The following is a 20,135-nucleotide window of genomic DNA, read 5'->3' as shown; positions in this document are numbered from 1 at the left end:
GTAAATAATATGCATATGAGCTGTAAGATTTATATCTTATTTTATACTAGTGCTATCGAGCAAGACGGCATCTTTGTACGTCATGTAGAATGAACCCACAATATCAACAAAATATATAAACGTGGCAAATTTACTAAGCCCAGCAGTCAATCACTCTCACAGCGAGGTTTACAGAAGGGGCTTTTGTTGTTGGATAAATCAGGAAGGATCACAGGTCCACTGAGAATCTGCTGCAGCTTTACACAAGGAGTGTCGGAGGTTTTAATGAATATCCCCAGCAATTTCATTGGGTTGTTCTTTATTTTCTTGCTATGAAAGTAATGGCACACAGCATTATGTCCGATTTCCATGGTTAGCACTGAAATTAACGGTTTCATACAAAGTCACAGGCACCGAATTTCAAAACATCAGAAACAAAACCTATGACTGTTTATCGACCCCTTAACCCCAAACACTTGTGCTGCTCATCACTGAAACGTTTGCAATCCATCATATAATGGTACGCACTATCTGCCTCCATTTTCTGATTTGCACTCTGTACTGGCCTCTTGTGGCCACTGTAACTTCACTGACATACAAACCAAAAGTCCCAATCTAATCTACAGTGAAAACTGAAGGACAGATATGATTGGGAGGAGCGAACAATCTCAGAATATATTAAAGAGTCAGAATAGATAAGAGTTACAATTTCCTTACAAGAAAATCAAAGAATTTCTTCCTTATGTTCCAAGGTTTGCACGTTAAAAGGCTGATTACAAACAAAAATGTGTTTCCTTGTGTTCAAATACTTTTTATAGAAAAGTTAAATCACATCACAACTTCCATAAATCAACAACTATGTTGACGTCATTACAATTGTGTGAATTTACTTTATTATAACACAAAACAAGCTATTGCTAAAAAAAATTATCTTTCGTTAATTAAAAAAGAGAAGGAAGCAGAACGCAGATGCCTTGTCTTGATTCTGTTCCAGATCCTAACGAGTCAGGAAGGACTTTGATGGGTCTCCCTCAGCCACAGGAACCTATCAGGTTACTAACATCCAATCCTGGACCTGTCATCACTACATAAATCCACATCGGACTACAAGACATTGAACAGGATTTAATCCGGTCAGCAATGAGTTAATAAAAAGAAGGTGGCTGCTTTAATTACTTCTGCCCCTTCCCCTAATTCACAATGGCAGAGTCCATCCTCATTTTATGCATTTGTATAGAAACAATGTATAACAGAATGGTACACACCTATGTAATCTCACTTCAGATGCGATTTATGTAACGATTTCACCGACTGAAAGTCCTGATGATCACGCGGATTCATGTGTACACACCTATATGATCTGTGATCTTCATCGCTCATAACCATCTGCTAAAAAGATCATGACTCCGTACACTGTAGATATCTGCCTGCACCGTTGGCGGTGAGTGTTTACACCATTCCTAAAATCCATGATCAACAATGGAACAATGTCGGGCAAATGTGGAAGTTTAGAAAATGAAACAAACAGATGCGATTTGCTTTAGTACGATAAAACACGATTGTAGGAGCAGATACATTAATGCAATATCTGACTAAACGGTCATGCACGACAATTGCATAGGTGTGTGCCCAGCTTAACACACGTTATTATGTAAGGGGAACACTTGTTACATATGATTTGAGACACAGAAGTACACGTTATGTAACCTGAATCCAATAGACATTGAAGTTCAGATTGCAAATCACACTGTACGCATTGAAACTTGTATTATCTGCAGCAATGTTCTGCAGTGTGTACCCAGCTTGACACACACAGATATGTTATAATATGTCCTGGTAGGATGGGGGAATATCCGGGCTCGGGCTGTGATACTGGTGTCAGAGGAGAGATCTCCTCTTATTCCAAGGATGCTCAGACGTCCCAGCAGCCAATCTGCCGAGTCCGGGTCATCCCAGCTGTTTAATTATAGGAAATAACAGATTCCTGGTCCCTGTTTAATCACCTTTCCTCTGCATCTCCCCCATTACATGTGACTGTGTTGTGACAACAGGAGAAACAGGAGAGAGACGCGATATCCGCTGGTCCTCGTTCGCTGACAGTCCCACCGTCTATCTCCCTCTATTGTGTTTATTTCGATTGGATAATATATTGTCCGCTGATCATTTTCTCCAGGCTCCTCTATAACCTGCCAGAAACATTCAGCGCACCCGCAGACTATATAAACGTCAGTTTCCATGCAGAAAAATCAGAGACTAAGGCTGGGTACACACTGGAGCGTTTTCTTTCACTAATCAGCCGACATACGACCGTTCGGTGTGAAGTCGGGTTAGTGTGTATAGTGACACGACGGTCGAAAGTAATTTCAAAGTGTCTATTGTCGGCTCATTTGGTTGGTCGCACAGTTTAATCTTTTCCGACCACCTAACGATCATGTAGTGTGTATAAGTTTCCGATCGATCCACGAGCAACTGACGATAGTTCCTCGAGCTGCTACTCTTGCAAATTTGTTTATATGCGGTTGTGAACGAACGAACACATGCTAACGAATGTATGAAGAAAACGTGTTCCCTTCGCTTTCTTATGAGGTTTGAGGTGTTTACTATTGAACATGCTCTGACCCTTATTTAAAATTTCTTGGAGATATATGGACCTCATAAGTCATTTCAGTGTGTACAAAATTCTAATCTTTGCTCACAATATAGCCGTGAAAAGTCGCTGCCGGACGGTCAGTCTTTCGTTAATCGTCTAAAACATGACTAGTCCGTACGCATTAATTGTCCGAGCGACCGGACCTTCAGTCGAAGGTAAAGTTGTTGTAGATAACATGTTTGTCGGAATATTGTTCAGTGTGTACCCAGCCTTAGAACTTTATATGTCAATGTTTGCACCTTAAAGAGACTTAAGTGTGTTAACTGTGATTAGCGATTAAAAGCGAAAATGCCTCTCTATATGCTCAAATACTCTCTATAAAAAAGATAAAACCACATTAAACCTTTATAGATCAATTGTGCGAATGAAATTACAGCCTCAAACCACAAGATGGGTGGCGCTGTTGCTATATGTGGGGATAGAGTCATGTTCCGCTCTCACAGTCAGACCTAATTACACCATGAGAGGTATAATACAGAAGTGCAGAGTTATCGTTTGTGAACTAAAACTACCCATGTGGTTAAGTGCTGTAATATTTAACCCTTTCATGTCTGGGATTAATTACACCTCAGACATCTCTGCAATCCGTTGATTTGGCCAATAACAACCCTCGACTAATACGATCCACAAATTAATTTCATATAGTATTTGGGGTGGGAGAGACGGGGTCTTTCTTTTAGGATCAAGTATCTTTTTTATCGTAACGCTATTTAAAAAGGGGACGAGGAAGCAAACGGCTGACACTTTGCCGTGATTCTGTCTCAACTATAAACAGATAAACCAAAAATAAGAAAGTGTTTCCAAGTAAAGGAATATGAAATATCAGATTGCTGGAGCTGTCATCACTGCACTAATCCACATCGGAACCTTTAATACATGGAATAGGATTTATCCCGGTCAGCAATCTGTCAATAGCAGAAGCAGTAGTCCACGCTGACCTATATTACTATGTAATGTGTAACCTGTGGGAATTATCAGGATTTGGGCTGTGATACTGGTGTCAGAGGAAAGATCTCCACAATGTGTTACGTCTCCTCTTATCCCGAGGATGCTCGATCATCGCAGCAGCCAATCTGCCGAGTCCCAGGATGTGTCAGCGGTAACGTACGTCTCTCCGGGTCACTTATAGGAAATAACATTCCTGGTCCCCGTTTTATTCACTTTTCCTCTGCGTCTCCCCCATTACATGTGATTGTGTTATCACGACAAGGACACAGGAGAGCAATGCGATATCCGCTTGTCCCCAGTCGGTGACTGATGGCTTCTTCCGACCAGGCCTTACGCCTCCATTCTTTTCTGCATTTTTAAAAAGCAGAGTTATGCGATTCGCGGAAACCCGGCTGCATTCCAGATTACACCAGGGACTGGATTAAACAAAGGCAGAAACTGAGGAGTCAGAATCTGAAGGCTATCAGTAAGACGGAGATAGGTCACATTCTATGAACCCTGACTTCTCCCACTCATTGTAGGCACAAGCTTGGCCTGACGCCACACAAATTAGTACAGACTTCTCCTGTGACTGGTCCTTCTCAGGAAGCCGTCCTAGATAAATATGTGAGATACAAACTTATTCTTCAAGACAAACAGACGAGGAAACCACCAGTTTCTGGCTCTTTTTGCTTCGTTTCATCTAATTTTTTGTTTACAATTATTTATATAACACCTACATATTATGGAGAGCCTTATAGAGAATATTTTTAATGATTAACTTCAGTCCCGTTGCAGCTCACAATCTATATTCCCCAACACTCACTAGGGTTAGCTTTGTCAGAAGCCAATTAACCTACCACTGTGTCTGCAGTGTGGTAGGAAGCCCACGCAAACACGTGGAGAACATACAGGCTCCACGCAGAGCCCTGGTCGGAATCGAACCCATGACCCCACCGCTGTCAGGCAGCAATGCTGACCGCTGTTCCATATTTATATAACACCAACATAATCCACAGTACTGTACAAATCACTCAGTAGGAAAATTATTTATATAGATTTGTAAGTTAGTTTATATGATGCCACTGTGTATGCAGCAGTGTAATAATTTAACAGGAGTAAATTAGAAGTGAGAGAGCTTACAATCTAATTTAGCCGCCACATACTCTGTGTATAAGACATCCACTCTGCATATACCGATATGATACGCAATACTGAGACACTGAAACAGATGCAAATAAATGGTTGACATACATACGTCATATCTGTATAAATGATATGCCAACAGGTATTTAGAGGTATTGAGTTACAGTTAGACCGGACAGATTAACAGTAAGGTTACATAAACACAGACGTCAAAAAACAGCGCTCGTTAAAGCATAGAAAATTTGACCTCACTTCATGGGAGCTTTGAAGCACGTTGGTTAATGTTCAGTCACCCCCTAAAATCTTTTAAACAAAATAAACACTTTTTTAAACAGGAAATACATTGTAAAAGTTCTATTTTGAGAGGCTTTCTGACTCTTAACCCCCCTCCACCCCAATAAATTAAGTGTCACGAAAAAAGCATTAACAAATGTCAATCATTCTCATCCCAGTGAACCAATGGGTGTAAATGTTGGTTCAGTCCACAATATGGCGTCCTCCATCTGCGTTTTAGGCAATAACTACACGAACATTCCTGGGCCACATATTTTTTAGATGAACTAACCAAACATGATTCGTCGTTCGCTCCCGGGGGCCCGTCACACTTCCAAGACCACATTACCAAACTGATCTCTTTTTAGGCGTGACTGGGAATACAACACGACCAACTACTAATAAGTGAAATATTTGGAATGAGATGGAGCATTGTCTCACCTCTCATGAGAAACAAATGCATTTCATAAAACGGATCTGAACTTTAAGCAACAGATACACAACCATTAAATAAAAAACATTCACATCTGGAGGCATGAGGGTCTAAAAAAAGAATGAAATTAAAAACTACAGCCAAAACGGGATCTGCCAATTGTGTAATTTATCACAAGGGGACTAACTAAAAACAGAACACACTGAATCATGCAAGCTGTACTTCAGACGAAACCCCCACACTGAAAACAAAGTATGACCAAGCTAAATTTATACTCTGGCTACAAAGTCATGGCTGGGACAGACAAGTGCTCAGGAATGACTTCCGAGCACATTAAGCATGCACCCACTGGGGCATCCACTGCGAGCTCTGCAGGTCGGGGCATCGACTGCTAGCTCTGCAGGTCGGAGCATCGACTGCTAGCTCTGCAGGTCGGAGCATCGACTGCTAGCTCTGCAGGTCGGAGCATCGACTGCTAGCTCTGCAGGTCGGAGCATCGACTGCTAGCTCTGCAGGTCGGAGCATCGACTGCTAGCTCTGCAGGTCGGAGCATCGACTGCTAGCTCTGCAGGTCGAAGCATGCATACTCAACACATAGCTTTTTAAACCAAGGCTGGGACAATCTGAGTAAGATTCTAGTCACATCAAAAAGCCATTGGGACAATTTTCATAGATCCACATAGATTAAAGCGTACTTGTGGCCAATACACAGATCGGACAGCCATTCTGATGACCGGGCAAATATTCAGCCTATCATTTCACTGAGGAATGAGGCACACAGTGCCTTTTGCCTCAGTGAGGTATCCCAGTGAGGTGATAAGGCTATCATTGGATAACCCCTCTGTGCATAGATAACATGTAGACTTGAAACTGTTCTCTGGCTCCTTGACCTATCCGAAAAAGGAAAAAGATGGAGAAGGAGGAAAGATTAACCTCCGATTGTATCCTATTCTTCTCTGTATCGAAAATTTTATCCAGTGTTTAATATTCCTTAGGAAAAGTGCACTCCTCATCACTCTACAGATCAAGATATATTTGTTTTGAGAAAAAGCGTCATTCTATTAGGATGCACAAAAGAAATGTTGCACAAAAATTAAATTTTTAATTAATGTCTCATTACCTATTCCAGCAAAATATTAAACAGATAGAAAAGGATATTATAAAGTTTTGAAAAATTAGTTGTAGTCTGACATTTGCACACATATATGTTTACTTAGTATTTATTATTACTTCATGAAATGTGTCCGATATTAAATAGGTTTAAAATTAACACTATTGAGTACTTATTGGTGTGTGTTCTAAAGGTTCCTGGAAATAGATGGATTATATGAACCGTGTATCTATTCTGTATGATTGATTATCGAGTTTGTTTAATCTTCCGAGGCAGATTACAAGATATCTACTATATCCACCCATTCTATTAGTTCACTTCGCTGTATTCCTGCCCGCCAGGGGCTTATTAGTATTTAATGGTGTTCATCCGTAGAGTGGTGTAGAAACACTGCTACATTAGCCAATCCTGGAGGTGAGCGATTAGTGGCCAAACTGGACACGATCCGGTTAATGGCACCTCAGACTCACCGAGGCTGTTAATGAGTTGGAATATGATCACCGCACGCAGCCCTGTGTTTACCAACATGGCGGATAATGACCTTATCAATTTATCGGACACGGTAATCGTTACTGACTGCACACGCTACAATCTGGGGCCAATGGTCCGGTATCGGCTGTGGTCAGGGTCACATCTCACCTTCATCTTTTACTCTACATAAGGAAGTTTCTCCTGGCAGCAGATCACGTTATTAGGTGTAATATACAGTAACGTGATAACCCCACAAATAAGTCAGTCACACATACCATAGATAACTATATCATACTTGCCAACTCTCCCTGAATGTCAGGGAGACTCCCTGAACTAGGGTTGCTCTCCCTCACTCCCTGAAGAGTCTGGCAATCTCCCTGATGCTGAGCCAGTACAAGATGTGGTTGGCTTCGCCATTTGTAGCATGATGACAGTTCAGAAATTGTGTCCATGTACTGATGCCTATGGAGGTAGCCATTTTCATGGAGACCAAGATTTAATCAAAGACTGACAGGTAAGACAACATGACTTCAGTAATGGAGACAGAAATGTAAAAGACACTTCAGTCTCTAGAGATTCATTAGCTGCTTTTCTTTAACGCATAGTTGCCTACTCTCCCGGAATGTCTGGGAGATTCCTGCATTTCTGGGAGACCTCTCAGGCTCCCGGGAGAGCAGGGCAACCTCTCGGTTCCGAAATAGAGAGGATCATTATCAAGAACCCATACGGCTGGTTCTCGACCGATTTGGCCATCTACATGTGAGGCTAAATTAAAACTCCCTGTGTAAAGTGTAACTTCTCTATTTATATTTAATACAAATAAAGCAGCGAATGAATCTGTGTGCAGGATGACTTATTTTCCATGTTCCATAATCTAAAAAAAAAACAAACAAACAAACACTAAACTCAAATGTTATCAGCCAATATCAAACCATCACATCAGGCGAATTGCTCCAAACACCACCTGTGCTCATTACCAGGAAATCAAAAACGCATCAAAGGATTAATCTGCATCGCAAATATTTTCAGACCCCAATGTTGTTTCAGTGTATTAATGCCAACATGTGACAGTCTGTACATAAACACATCCGAATAACACAAGCGCTCTGATCTCTTTAGATCGTCCGCTGATCATGTTTGTGCAGTGGTGTCAGGAGACACGATACATTTGTCACTGACACAGGATTACTGAAAATTATGACCAACATCTGCATAAACACAGATCTACTAAATGTTTTTCTTCCATATCTGTGAAAACAGAGAGAAAATAAAGCAGATGTCACAAATGTGACTATTGATGCCTGACAATCTGAAAATATTTCTGGATAATTATAGGTAAATGTCAATCGTTAGTCAGACATCCTGGGTGAGAAAGTTCAGGATTATAAAGTGGGACATTATTACCCAGAAACCCTTGCTGCAGGGAACTCTGCATGAGAAACAGGTACAAGCAAAGTTAGGCTATCACGCAGAATCCCTTGCTGCAGGGAAAGCTCTGCAAGAGGAGCAGATAGAGACAAATTTATATGAGACTATTGTATGTATATAATTTTAGCATAAAAACATAAAACAAGTTAACAGGCACAGTGATCCACGGGGTTCCAAAATATAATTAGGCCCCCATTATCGCAGAGCACAAACAATAAAGAATGACGCAAAAAGGGAGGGGACACAGCTTAAACTAATTCCCCAGAACAGCAGCAGAACACAGCACCGCACAAATTGTGAAATCCGTAACAATAGCATTAAACAAACTGAAGCTGTAAATATTTTCATTCCTCCTATTTAGCAGACGATTTCTGCAGAAAAACGCTGCATGATACAAGCGAGGGGGACTCCCAAAAAACACAGGAGCGTTAACTATCCAGCACAGGAAGTTCTTCAAAAGAATCAGATCCACAGACAAGAGAAACAATAAAAACAGCAAATTTTTGCTTTTAAAACGTGCCGGCCCCCTGGACAGCTGCTGCTGACATTCGGTAAAGGACCCACCACGCTGGGCTTGATAGTAGACAATACATCTATGGACAGTCGCCAAAACTTTGTACATTTCTGGTAAAACCTACAATCGAGCAGCAGGAAGGCTATTTAATTAGGTTATTTCCTTTAAATTTAATCTGCACTTGCTGAATGGCTGCTATGAATACCAACAACTTTTCCTGTGCAACAGTTTTCATAAATGTCCCGAACTGCGCACAAATTGCACATTATAAATTAGAAAGTCCCTTTAAAGTGCAGCAGTGGCCTAGATGTAGGTATGGCAGCCATATTGTCAATCCGCTAGGAATCAGTGACCTCACGGGCTCTAGGGCTTTAGCTGTCCAATCAGCAAGTTTCTACCCATCATAACACATTCTGCATCACACCCGGGTAATAGGTAACGCCTTCACACAACTTTAAGTTATTGGTTTGCACAAACTCTCCAGCAACTTTGACAACGTACCCGGTTTTAGTGTCTTCCTTCTGTATTTTTCACCAAAGCAGATGATTTCTGTCCGCACATCCCTGATATGTAACAGGTTGTCTACGAACCAGGTCCATGCCCCACCGGTGACTTAATAGGTTAATAAAGGTTTCCGTATTTGACAGATGTAAAAAATAGCCATATACAGACCTCCCGGTCCAGACAGCTAGCTCACGTGTTTGGCCAAATCCGAGGGTCCAGCTGCTTGGCGCTAGATAGGGCACCATTAACTCTGTTGGACAGTAATGGCACTCACTGTCAGAATCGGTCATTGTCCCCGGCATTCACCGTCTATCCCAACCATCAACTGATAAATCCTGAAGAAATGTTGATCGGGATTGGCTATGATTTTGGTCCAATTTGCATCCAATTTAATCTAAATCTAGGCTTCCAATATCGCGGCGTGTATTAGCACCTTAGGCATTGTCGTAAATCTCTATCTGTGATCCAGGAAACACAACACATGTCCGGCAACAATCAGCCACACAGTAACGGTGACACAGGCCTCCGTGAGTCTGATAAGAGTGTACAATGTGCAAAGCTAACGGGCTGATCTGTTCCAGGCTCACACACCATAAATATCATCGTCTTGGCATCAGAAATACATTCTGGATACAAAGACTGGTGTGTGATCCAATATTCTCGGATTGTGAAAAACCAGGGTAATAAATATCTGAGAACGTTTCGCATATATCATAAGGTTATTGCAGAATGAACAGTAAAATGTTATTTTAAAAACGGTGTTCATTCAATGTGTAAGTGAAATTCCCCTGATCCAACCTGCAGAACCGGAGGTCAGTCAGGTCCATTATTACACCCTCTGGCTGTGTCTCACCCATATTCAAGATCTCCGTTATATCCGGAGACAACACTAAGTGCACAAGGGAATGGGGAGATCTTAGTTCTATCAGTAGGGGAGAGAAAGGCTTTGTTTTAAAATAATAAATATCTTGCAACATTCAGAAATAACAACATAAATCTTTCCATGCCTTGACGGAATTCGAGACGTTTGACACACAGCAGAATGTAAGCTGGTGTTCCCTGTTATCAGGCTGCAAGTGGCTTCGATATTAATATGCTGACAGACATGAAGTTTGCTGCATCTTTCGTTCTGATAAGTTCCCAGAATTTCCTTCGTTTTCTGTTTGCTTTTACTGAAAGCTTTCATTGTAGAAGTTCAACAACAAACATAAATATCTACATTACCCATTAGTAAACAAGGCAAGAGAAACATTAAGCTAAAGATGATCATAACAAAAACAAAAGAACCAGATACTATCCAGATATAATAAACGATTTCCGTACATGTAGCCTTTTTAGATCAAAGTCACAAAACTGTACAAGGTGTACTCCCAAATAGCCATTAATTCTTCAAAAAGACAAAAAATATAACAGAAGCAATTACTATATTGCAATACAATGTTTTTAGTTTCCATTTAGAAGCAACATAAAACCTAGACGCTCTGCAGAAAATACGTTTATATAAGTTCTTCCTTTTCAAGCTGTGCCCTTAATAAAAAGATACAAAGATTAGTAATAACAAATTGTCCATTTTCACTAAATTTTCTTTACTTTGGGGCATAATCAATTGTATGTTTGAAAGCTCAGCACTTGCCCTTTAAATTTCCCTGTAAGACAAAGAATCTGAAACCCCTGGGATCGTGGAACTTTAATATACAGAGGAGATGTACTGGTGGTTTGTAGGAGAGATGACATTGTCATGTCCAAGGTCACAAGAGACATGAACCAGGGATCCTCAGCATTATAAGTCTCAAATGACCTCGCCACCGGATATTATCAATTTGTTGTACATTTCTCTGGTGGAAATACAACAAACATTTCGCATTTTCTGTAACCAGCCTCGACTTATAAAAGGGAATTTTCACCAGGGTCAGTCATCTGTCCGCAAAAACAAAATCCTGCAAAGAGACAGAAAGCTCAGCGGAGTTTTCAGTTCTTCAGAAAAGCTCCCATTGCAAAGATCTGTGCAAATTACTTCACCATCTTAAATAAATTACAAGAAAACAAAAATACCCCAAATGATTACAAAGTTAAGTAGGGGGAAATCCACTTGTTCAGGAAATAAACACCACAAATAATGCAAGATAGGAAGAGAATAACAAAGAGTATATTTAAGGAGATAGAGTGTTAGGACTTGCACCCAGGGGCATTGCGGTTTTCCGAAAGCAAACATATGCATTCACTTAGGTTTACCGCAAGATTACGCAGTGGGCGGGGAGGAGGTGACGCAACCTCCAATGACCTCCCAAATGTAATTCAAAACGCAATTAACTGCCACATGTCAAATGTGTTTGTTTTTGACTTGTAGCTTCACCGTCTTCTGTGCAAACGCTGGTGGGTATGTGGCTGGTTAATACAAGGTAACAGTTTGAATTAGAACCCGCTGAATAATCCACATATTGTATTAGTAGGATGAATATAAACAGTGCAATAATTACTGCAATCAATATGAAAGTCACAGGAAAGGTACAGAGTCTGCTTATTCAACACATTCACGGTATAATAGGGGAGGGCAGCTTTAGCTGGGTATTCTGGAACTTGTAGTTCTACAACAGCTGCAGAGCCACTAGTTGTTTACTTCTATAGTTGCAAATTGTTCCTAAATTCCAGACTCACATTTTGAATATTGGTCACTGGGAATGTCCCTATATTTTTGCATTGACAAAATGCATAAATACTTCTCGTTTTCCTGCATGTTCGAGGTCATTCTTACCATGTATACTTATTTTTGTGCTTCAGAAGTAAGAACGAGGATTACAAATGTGAGTATGAAATGATCAGTAAAATAGGACATGCTGGGGATTGTAGTACTCCAGGGCAGGCAAGACTGTACTGCATGTAACTTGGATGGATACACCCGCTCAGCAACAGTCCCCGTTTTACGATGCTCCTCTATTCGACCATTCTAACGCAGTGCTGAGCAGCGCCATAGTGTACGGTTTATCATCTGTGCTGCGGACCCAAATCACATAAAAGGGATTAATAAGAATCTGTATGGACAGGAGGACCTGAGGTCTGTAAACAAAGTGTTTGTATGAGGGATTATCACCATTGGGTAAGCAGGCAGCTGCCTAGGATGTATCTAACCCGGATGTATCTAACCCGGGAGATGGCGTCTCCGCACTGAATACGGAGCAATGTTACGTACGTACGGGCAGACGCACTATGTCAGCACAACAGATACTCTGCGCCCCTGGTAAAATCTATAAAGAATGTTTACAGGAATCAGAACAGGAGAATACAGCCAGGATCACCTAAATATAATTACAAAAAAGTCCCGCACGTGTAATACGCCCCAACCTCGCGCAGGCAGCATTACTACATGAAGTTAAAGAAGAAGTGGATTTGTTTTATACGGACAGTCTGTTTCTTGGAATGATATTGAGAGGAAATTAAAAAAAAGTTTCACTTTCTTGCAAATGAAAAAAAAGTAGTGTCTTGGGACAGAGCCAGAGGGGAAAGGACCATCTAAGAGGACACCGCATCCGTTCACTGAGTCCCAGAAAGCTCCAGAGGTTTCGTTTCCCTACAGCTGATCCCAACAACCCCCCGCCCGAAAACTTACTGACTATCCAGCGTTACTTCCATGCAAAATTAGAAATTGTGCAGACACAGTCCAGTGCAATGTATCAGTGACTGAACGCATACATTAAGATGTAGCCATAGCCCACGGTATTATTATTATTATTATTAATTTTTATTTATAGGGCGCCACAAAGTATGCGTAGCGCCGTACAAGGACAAACAATGGCACAGTACAAGGTGAAACAGCACAGTACAAGTAACAGTAAGCACTATAACTCTGGGGGCTCAGGCACAGCATGAAAGAGAGGGAGGGGAAAAGTGAGTATAGGCAGGTAACTATGGCCCAAGAGGGTGGGCACGGATGACAGGTTGAGAGGCACTGAGGGGAGTGGAGAGAAGCGAGAGGAGACAGAGGGCAGAGGGACTGAGAGGAGTTGAGCTGAGTAGCTGGAAAGCGCAGTTAAAAGTGATGGAAACAGGAGGTAGGAGAGCCCTGCTCAAAGGAGCAAACAATCTAAAGGGAGGGGAAGACAGACAGACACATGGATGAGACGGAGAGACGGGAGGAAGGGGGAGAAGGGAAGAAGGGATGAGAAAGAGAGGTAGCCGACCGGTGGGAGTTTAGGCATGAGACTGGAAGGCTTTAAGGAAAAGGTGGGTTTTTAATGTTCATTTGAAAGAGGACAGATTAGGGGAAGTTCTGATGGAGCAGGGGAGCTTGTTCCAATGGAGGGGAGCGGCGCGGGAGAAGTCTTGGATACGTGCGTGAGAGGAGGTAATCAGAGGGGAAGAGAGGTATTCATTTAAGATTTCAAAAGAAGCTGGAGATTTAGTTTTGCCCAGACACTTGGGATGAAATCTGGTGGTCCGAGAAGATACATATTCAGGATCAGTCAACCAAAGGAAGCTCTTGAGGTTTCAATTCCATACAGCTGCCCCTAACCAGCCACAGCATTCAAAAGCTTCCACATAACGGCACACTGGTGGAGGCCTTAGATGGCCACCACAGAGCGCCAACGTCATAATGTCCTCAGATCTCCATTAGCCCCCATTCAGGGTTAATATGTATCGATCGTTAAGTAATAATAATATATCTGCATGCAATATACAAATAAGTATAAAGTGTCAAATTGAAGCCCATATCCCAGAAGTCGGCAGCGGTGACTGAATATTTACAATTGAAATTGAAATCGGCTGTTCGTTAGCACGGAGAAGGGGAGGTGAGTGGTCCGCTATCCACTGCCGGCTTTGGAAGGATAAGATTTTCCTCAGCACCCATGGAGGAAGCCACTTAAGACACAGATCAGTTTCAGCTACTGATAGGTAGCTGTAATTAGAAAACAGAAGACGACAACACTTGAAATATTATTGTCAATTGAGCATTTCCGAACTTCATCAATAAAATCGCTAAACAAAAAAAAAAGAAAACAGAAGGCGCCAATTAAGGGGACGTATTGGAGAAAATGCCTTTTGAAGTATAAGGAATTAAGGGAAGAAAACAGACGTCATTTAGATTAAGCGATGTAACAATGTAGACTTTTGTGGTGTCCTCGATTATTTCTTGTACATGAGACGTAACGGGAGAGGCACATTCACAACAATGGCGCTACTGTCATAGTGTAAGAGATCACACGTAGAGCTGGCGGATATAGCTGGGAATCCCAGGCGTACGTGGGAAGGTACAAGATAAATAGCACCCGTCTCGTGTTCTGTGTTATACAACACCAATAAATAGATTTTATTTGAACAGCTGAGTGTAAATTACAGAACCAGTGATCTCCCCAGCACCTATATTTCGGGTTCTCCACCCGGCTGTTTTATTTTCCACCGGCTCTTAGTGCCCAACAGAGTCATATTAGGAGAAACAATGGTTTATTCTGTTATAATAGAACAGGCATTATGTGAGCACTACAGCCAGCAGTGTGTGTTAGACCACTGACCTCCAGTCCTGGCAGGTGTGGGCAATAACCTCCAACATTTTTCAACATTATTGCAAAGTATTACACTGCCCCCCCCATCCAGCTACTTCTTAATGCCACCCGGCTGATAACATTTTCTGGGGAGAACACTGAAAACTATATAAAGAACCCATGAACCTCAATTAAAATCAACAAAACATGCAACCCTCTTAATTTAAGTTTTTTAACCATGAAAACATGTTCCTCTAAACCTGTTTCATAACAGGAGGATCCACAAGCTACACAGTTACTGTCTTTCATTGAACAAGCAATGAAAAACCTAGGAGATGCCCACTCAGTGGAAGCATTGTGCCCATGTGCTTTCTTTGCTGGGTCAGCCCACAGAACAGCCAGATGTGTGAGACGTCAGATTGGTCACACAGGTAAAGGCCGACATCATGCGGTCATCATGCAGAATGACCAGATCATGGTACATGTTAATTTTGTCAGCAGCCAATTAACCTACTAGTAATTTTTTGGAGTAAACCGGAGCATCCGGAAGAAACCCACGCAAACACGGAGAGCACATACAAAGCTCCCCAAAGATAAGGTCATGGTCGGGAATCAAACCCATGACCCCAGTGCTGTGAGGCAGAAGAGTTAACCATTGGGCCACCGTACTGCCCAACCATAATCTTTAGGATGTTCTTAAAAACACCTCCCACTATGCGTCTCGGACTTTTTTATAATAAAAGACATAAGGATTCAGCAACTGGCAAAGCATGATACAGGACACAAAAAGGACTATGAATGTCCCAATTACCTGTAATCAGTGCAAAACTGAGAACAGATCAAGTCATTACGATCCAAGTCTTTATTTACAAACAAGACATCCAGCTACAATATAAACAGATACACACTTAACAAAAGCAAAGTGATTTAACAACAAAAATATTGTAGTTTGAATTGAAATAAAGCAGACCTAGGGCTTCCAGCACAGATGAATGGTCTGTGTTTGCAGATCGAGGCTCTGAGCTCAGACTGACCCTGATATCCCTGCAGTAACGACAGATTATGAAAGGCTGTTGGTCTCCCAGATACGCTACTTTCTGCACGAAGTCACACACCAGCAAACTGACTCATCGTTGTTTTACAGACTCATCCAGCCGTGGCAGACAGGCGCGAGGATTAGAGGAAAGTCCACTGCTTCACCTCACCGATGAGCAACTACAAAAGCCTACTTATTGCTGTGGAAGTCTGAACTGGGGCACCAAACAAAATGCTGGATTTAAGTAGCACTTTGAGCCAACCGATGGGAGAATAGCGCAGTACCACCCACAGCCAAAGAGGGCACACTGCAGAGGATTGTATGACAGCACCTAAATCCAAGCGCTATCAATCATCTACACCAGGCCTGGCCAACCTGTGGCTCTCCAGCTGTTGTGAAACTACAAGCCCCAGCATGCTTTGTCAGTAGATAGCAAGCTGGCAGGGCATGCTGGGACTTGTAGTTTCACAACACCTGGATAGCCACAGGTTGGCTAAGCCTGACCTACACAATCGTCTCTGTGCAGCCAATTTTAAAATGAAAAATACTAAACTTCGGACAAAAGAAGATCCGTGCATTTAATTACCATCTCTAATCATAGCAGAAAGATTACGTTTTCTCGTTGTAGCGTAATTTGTAGCTGTAATTTTGACATGACATTTCAAGGTTATGATATTCCTCAACCATCATCTTAATTTCCCTAGATTACCCTATTGCCATCCTCTACACAGCTAACGCAAGACAACAACCTTCTGACCAACATTGCAACACACACAACCCACTCAGTACTTTTACCTTTGCAGTCTGGCTGGTCCATTGTGCAATATGATGTAGCACATGCCCTTGTGTTTCTAACTCCCATAATCCTATAGATTGTAAGCTTTCGAGCAGGGATCTCTTACCTCTCTGTCTGTATGTATTACCCAGTATTGTCTTATTAATGTTTGTTCCCAATTGTAAAGTGCTACGGAATTTGCTGGCGCTATATAAATAAATGTTGATGAATTGTAATTAGTTCCCTAATTAGACATTGTATTCTTAAGCTTAGCACTTTTAAGAAAGTATAATTTACAGACTATGTACATATTTTACCAGCCCCGTTATGGAAGGACCTCGGAGACTGTGGCCAGCCCCCGCCAGGGAAGGACCCCTTAAGTATTTAAGGGGTATATTTACTAAACTGTGGGTTTGAAAAAGTGGAGATGTTGCCTACAGCAACCAATCAGATTCTAGTTGTCATTTATTTAGTACATTCTACAAAATGACAGCTTGAATCTGATTGGTTGCTGTAGGCAACATCTCCACTTTTTCAAACCCGCAGCTTAGTAAATATACCCATAAGTGTAAAAAGTTTGTGTTTGCTATTCCTATTTTCGGATGGACGCAGATGGGTTTAGGATTCTGTACATTATGTCCCTCTTTTTTTAAAGGTATTCTGGATATAGCACGCTGCTTTAATTAAATGTCTCCAAGTGGAATGCAGCGGCGGAGACTCAGCAAACACGTGCAGATTCCTTGACATCAGAGTTTATTCCAAATACTTTTCCCAGAAAAAAAAATGGCCAACAAACAAACAAGCTAAATTCAATCCAAGAAATTGTTTTTCAGTAAAAAAAACAAAACAAACAAACAAAACCGCAGTAAACCAAATTATTGAGAAAACCCTTCTTCTGTAATTTACATGATTCGCTTTAAAGAAGAACCCCGCTCTAGAACCAGATTTTCCTAATAAATTGCCACTGTCACCACTTGTAGATCCGTTAAGTTTTCATATCTGGAGTAGTCATCCGATCGGTTCCGTTGACAACTTCCCAATGATCACAGGTTACATCAAATACTTCTCACATCTGTTAGCCAGGAAAACATTACCCTTACAGGGACTAACAGGGGTAACAACGGAACTACCCAGGCGGACATCTGTCCCTCCCATTTTTTACCAGTGAGGGTACGGTGTGCGGAGTTCTCCTTTAAGAACCCACAAGACGCCGGCTTATCTGAGACGTAAAGCCTGCAGTGTTCCATATTATTATCGCAGATTTGTAAGGCTGTACAGTAGGGACAACAGGACAGACATAAAACAGGGACCTACAAGGTAGACAAAATAAACGCAGACATGAAAACAAAGGGAAGGGACCGTCCCACTTATGAGATAGAATCACTTCGTATGTAAGCTAGGACATGAAGTATGGGACCACATTGCAGTTGGTAAGGTCTTGCGATCATGCACTCTCTTAGAAAAACTAAATAGCAATCACTCTTTTTACAACTGTAATAGTACACCTAGTTCACACCAATGTTACACGTACCAGCTCTATTCCTTGTGGGAACGGTGTCTCGCTCCAGTCAGTCAATGGAAATCTTTGAATGATTTTGCCGAATCCTTCACCAGAGGCTGTAAAAGAAATGTATGTAAGATGTTTGCTGACAACAGAACACCACACAATAACTGTCTACTGAAAAACCTTAAGAAAGAAGATAAATTGAAACTTGCATTGGTAAAAGATCACTTTTCATAGCACATAGAATGTTGAAAACAGCATTTTGCAGCATTTAGTTAAACCATGATAGCAGTCATCTCACTAGCGGCTGATGACGAAAACCTTATAATTCCACCAGTTCCACTCACGTTCCTGCATCCAGCCAACTGTACTCACTATTTCCTACAGTAACGATATATGACAAGGTACTAATTAGCTGCATTAGTCCAGGATTGTAGGGCCGAATTAATCCCAGAAACCAGGTAACGGGAACAAATAGGTCTCCCCACACTACAATTATATGTTAGTTAAATAAATTCTATACCTTATCATAAAGTATATTGACATAGAGCGCTCTTCCTTCATATGAAAAAATATAAAGTGTCCAGTGGCGGAACTACCATTGGTGTGGCAGTGCAGTGTACCGGGGACCATGGCGATAATGGGGCCCACTGCATGGCAGATGCAGAGGGCCGGGGGCCTTGGTACCCTCCTCCCCACACCAGGGCCCACAGCTCGCCTCGGAAACTGTCATTTATAAATAATCTGGTGACTGATAAATGACAATCATCAATAGTTAATGAAATTATAAAAGGTTAGGAAGACATTTATATAGTTATAACCCATAGCTGGTTTATTGCATCAGACAGGTCATTAATAAGCCTTGTGAAAGGTCATGGAGAGCTTCTCAATACACTTCCAGTAACAAAGTGTGCTTTGAATAATAGGAATATTTAGGAACTTGTATGATTATCGTATAACAACTGATCTGGAGTCCGGTGCTAATAGTTTGCAACAGCCATAAGACATTTTGCATAAGGTTGTTCTTTTAAAAGAATTCAGAGCAAGTGTCCTTTAATTTACAACACACAGATGCACCTCCAACTCTCATCACTTTGTATCAGAGAAAGGAACATCCATCCCTTGTACGAAACCAAGTGCAAATATCCAAACTTTATTACGTTCAGTTACATATCAATGTTGGTTCCTGTGTTGCAGCAAATGCACATGAACTGCAAGATACACGACAGGATGGTGAAGGAGCTGACCTAACTGCTAATTGCAGCTGTCTACACACATTTGGTTACTCAACAAGCACATTAACAATTAACCATTGCGTTAAGCCCAAAGCATAAATGAAACTTGTCTTAGAGAATGAAATGAGACATTTGGTTTGTTGTGCAATAATTAACAGCATATGTTACCCACAGATGCTCTTTCCCCCCCCCCCCCCCCCATCTAAAACATAATCGCAGAGCAGCAAATCTGCAACGATGACACAAAGACCTTGTACAAAGTCCCAGCGTGTCCGGATAGATCGAGCCTACCCCAAAAATAGTGTTGTTGGCTGCTATTCTGAGCCTGGGATCTCGCTGTCAATTTGACCAACTCCAGAGTGTTAGGCATCATCCCGGAACAGGGACCTAGATCAGATCTATACTGCAATATTAATGTCTGTTCCAGCTGAGAAGACGACAGCGGAGCAGGATGCGAGGACAAGACATAAATCCGTGCTGAATCCAAGGATCTATGAAATTGTATTTTTATTACACTATTTTAATAAATGTTAATTTACATATTTTAAAAAAGGGACTGCACACCGCATACAACATTAACACATTGTGCACTCTCTAACACAATGTGCACTCTCTAACACAATGTGCACTCTCTGCACATTGTGTTAGGGAGTGCACATTGTGTTAGAGAGTGCA

At 41.5% G+C, this 20,135-nt stretch overlaps 1 protein-coding gene across 4 annotated transcripts in view; it reads right to left on the bottom strand.

Annotated features, from left to right (window-relative positions):
* The window catches only part of SBF2 (SET binding factor 2), a 244,048-nt gene that overhangs the window by 168,592 nt on the left and 55,321 nt on the right, over positions 1-20,135 (bottom strand). For all 4 annotated transcript variants that reach the window (XM_075188497.1, XM_075188498.1, XM_075188499.1 and 1 more), the window contains exon 2: positions 18,253-18,338. In XM_075188497.1, coding sequence (XP_075044598.1) covers positions 18,253-18,338 — 86 coding nt within the window. The remainder of the gene's footprint in view (positions 1-18,252; positions 18,339-20,135) is intronic.

The sequence above is a fragment of the Mixophyes fleayi genome, chromosome 10 (genome assembly GCF_038048845.1).
Source record: "Mixophyes fleayi isolate aMixFle1 chromosome 10, aMixFle1.hap1, whole genome shotgun sequence".
Taxonomy (NCBI): domain Eukaryota; kingdom Metazoa; phylum Chordata; class Amphibia; order Anura; family Limnodynastidae; genus Mixophyes; species Mixophyes fleayi.
Note: the sequence above shows the minus strand (reverse complement) of the source record. Positions and strands in the feature narration are given on the sequence as shown.